At 39.7% G+C, this 3227-nt stretch overlaps 1 protein-coding gene across 1 annotated transcript in view; it reads right to left on the bottom strand.

Annotated features, from left to right (window-relative positions):
- The window catches only part of LOC103277163 (cytochrome P450 2C19-like), a 16559-nt gene extending 13758 nt beyond the window's left edge, over nucleotides 1-2801 (bottom strand). The window contains exons 1-3 of the mRNA XM_021707305.1: nucleotides 2539-2801; nucleotides 1253-1415; nucleotides 949-1098 (exon numbers count right to left, since the gene is read on the bottom strand). Of these exons, the coding sequence (XP_021562980.1) occupies nucleotides 949-1098; nucleotides 1253-1415; nucleotides 2539-2706 (481 nt within the window). The 5' untranslated portion in view covers nucleotides 2707-2801. The remainder of the gene's footprint in view (nucleotides 1-948; nucleotides 1099-1252; nucleotides 1416-2538) is intronic.
- Nucleotides 2802-3227: the final 426 nt, after the last annotated feature.

Below are 3227 nucleotides of genomic sequence, written 5' to 3' on the forward strand. Positions count from 1 at the left end.
GTGTGTGTGTGTGAGAGAGAGAGAGAGAGAGAGAGAGAGAGAGAGAGAGAGATTCACAGATAAATATGATTTTCATTCTATCTTTCACTTCATGAAGAATAGAAAATTTTAGAACAGGTAATTTGGAAACTGAGCTGATAATGAGACTCATTGTGACAAGCTGGCAGTGGTAAGAAAATAAATTGCCAGAAATATCTAAGCACAAGTCCTATAAACTTGGGGGGGAAAGACAAGCAAAACTGAAAGCAAAGTATATATTTCAACAGAGTACCAAAAAACAATTAGTGCTTATACTTTTAAATAGTGCTTATATTTGTTAAATATATTTTTAAATAATGCTTACAGAGAAATAATAATTGATGTGAATGGTGCTGAGATATGCCTAAGCAAGTAAAACCATACATAATATCATTACTAGCCAGAATTGTAGACACAGGCCTGAAAGCAATTCCATAGATATGTCGGTGAGGCTCGTTTTACAAAAATAGTCAAATTAAATGAAAGCACATGCCCTTGGTTCATGCTCCATAAAGGTGTGATGGGGTCATTCTCACCATGTTCAACTGCCAAGTAGTCTCTAATGCGAGATTCTGGAATAGGTAAGCCAACTTTATGCTATGGGGAAAGCATCACTCTCCAACCTTTTTCAAAAATGAACTCAAAACCAATATTCATAATTTATGATTTGAAAACAAGGAAACAATATTTAGGAGGAAATTGGATTAAAGGAGCCTTTTATACCTTTATGCACAATGATGCCTGCACACATACAGCATAGATAGACACATGCTCCCTTGGCTCTCTGTTTTAAACTTCCTTCCTTCACATGAGGGCTGACAACCAGGCCCCATAATAAAAAGATCCGATCACCCCTTAAGTGTCTCCTATGACATCATTTGAGAAGAGACCAGTCTGGTAATGTTACTGATACAGAGTCGAGTCACCCACCTTTGGTTTTTCTCAACTCCTCAACCAGGCTGCGGGCTTCCTCTTGAACACGGTCTTCAACGCTCCTCTTTCCCATCCCAAAGTTCCGCAGGGTCATGAGAGAGAAACGCCGGATCTCCTTCCATCTCTTTCCATTGCTGAAAATAACTCCTAACAGACCAAGTAAACAGAAATTAGGGAGAACCCCATAAAGGAAGAAGAAGCAGACATGGAGAAACTCCTCGTGGAGCCAAGATCTAGCCTAGAAGATTTTTATCCTTCTCACCCCCATTACCAATGGTGTCACAGGCACCTGCACACCTACCATATCCCTTATTAGCTTTCTCAGCCACTGGAAAACTGCCTCTTCCAGAAAACTCTTCTCCGTGATCAATCAGGGCTTCCTTCACTGCTTCATACCCATGTAACACCACAGTGGGCTCCAGACCAAGATACAGAGTGAACACAGGGCCGTATACTTTTGATAACTAGAAAAGGAGATACAGACCACATAAAGCAAATCATCGCTATTGGGACCATATACTGTGCCCAATTTAGACTAATATGGTCCTCGTATTTTATGCTTTTATTCTGCCAGGCACAGCTTTAAATATTTCTGAATTCTATATATAAGTACATCGGTGGCTGTTACGACTGCCAATGATGGATGGCCTTTGAGGTACCAAAAATGTCCCAGGCAGTCAGTACCCAGATCACACTTAACCAACACATTCTGCAGGTTTGGGGGCTGTTTTAGATAGAGAAACTGAGCTCAGATAAGTTCACATGTATTTCCACTGTCCAAAAACTAATATACAGGAGACTCAAACTTGAACCTCTGCTGATTCAAATTCTGATGCCTTAGCAACTCATCAGTCCCCCATCCACCTTAAGACCATTTCCCAGCTGTCTGCTTTAAGATCACCTGGGAAGCGCTTGCCATGACAATCCTGTGATTAACAAGCAAAATGTACATTTTAAAAGTCACACCACGTGATTCAAACGACCGGCACAGTTTATCACTGCTGGTATTACTTAGAAAAACTGAGCACCATGAAGACAGGACAAGGACATGCAGCATTGCCAGGAAATAAAATGGTTGCTTCCATCCTTCCGCGTTTCTGGTCACAGACAGAAGCTTTGTGCAGAATGTGAAATAATGATGTTACCACCTATTGATAGTAATACTTGCACTGATCAGGCATAATTTTTTTCAATTTTCATGACTATTCTGAATAAAACATATGGCTAATATAGTAGATGACTTATTTAACAAAATCTCTGATCACAAACACACCCAAAACCATTTACCATTAGCCCAAAACCATAGCAAATGGCTAGAAACCAAAGAAAGTTTCTCAACATTTGCCATTTAAAAAAAAATTTGAATCTACTATACAAGGACCTAAATGTTTCTCTACTCACAAAATACATTATTTCATTCCACTATTTCTGACACTGACAGACTGAAAAACGCAGCAAAGGGGTCAAATTATGTTGCTTTTCAACGACCTATTCTAGCAGAGTGTCTGCAGGATTATATTTTATTTTAAAATAGGAGTGAATTACTTACCTTATGCAGGCTACTGCAGGAGCATAAGGCATACTTACATTGGTTAAGGTTTTGCTGATGTCTTTAACATCTATCTGTAGGATATTTCCAATAATGGGGAGCGGAGTGGGTCCAGGAGGAAGCGTCCGTCTCCCAGTGCTCTGTCTCCAGAGAGAAAGGAGAAGCAAACAGGAAAGACAGAGCACCAGAATCACAAACAGATCCATTGAAGCCTTCTCTTCTTTCTAAGACAACGGTGAGATTGCACCCCAAAGTATTTATACCAATCCCTGCCAATTCAGCATGTACCTCTTTGACGTATAAAGTGACCAGTAACCTAGGTCTACTTTATCAAGACTTTGAACCACTGATAGGGATAAAAATAAAATGTCTTTTAGTCTTGTTCTTCTTTGTTCTGGGTCCCATCTTGTGGATTCCAACTTAATTGTACTTGACTGGAACCAAGTTATCGGTAATATACTATTTAAACCAAATTTGGGTTAAAACCCAACATATTTCCTTAACTCAAATTTGAACCTCTGGTAATTCAAATTCTGCTGCCTTAGCAATTAACCAGTCCCCCTGTGCACCTTAAGATCAATACCCAGTTGTCTGCTTCAAGATCACCTGTGAAACGCTTGCCATGACAATCCTGTGATTAGCAGGAGAAATGTACATTTTGAACCCCAGGTGGTTCAAATGACCAGCACGGTTTATCACTGCTGGTATTACTAAGAAAAACTGAGAA

Source organism: Carlito syrichta, unplaced genomic scaffold (genome assembly GCF_000164805.1).
Source record: "Carlito syrichta isolate Samal-C Ts95f unplaced genomic scaffold, Tarsius_syrichta-2.0.1 Scaffold316493, whole genome shotgun sequence".
Lineage (NCBI taxonomy): Eukaryota > Metazoa > Chordata > Mammalia > Primates > Tarsiidae > Carlito > Carlito syrichta.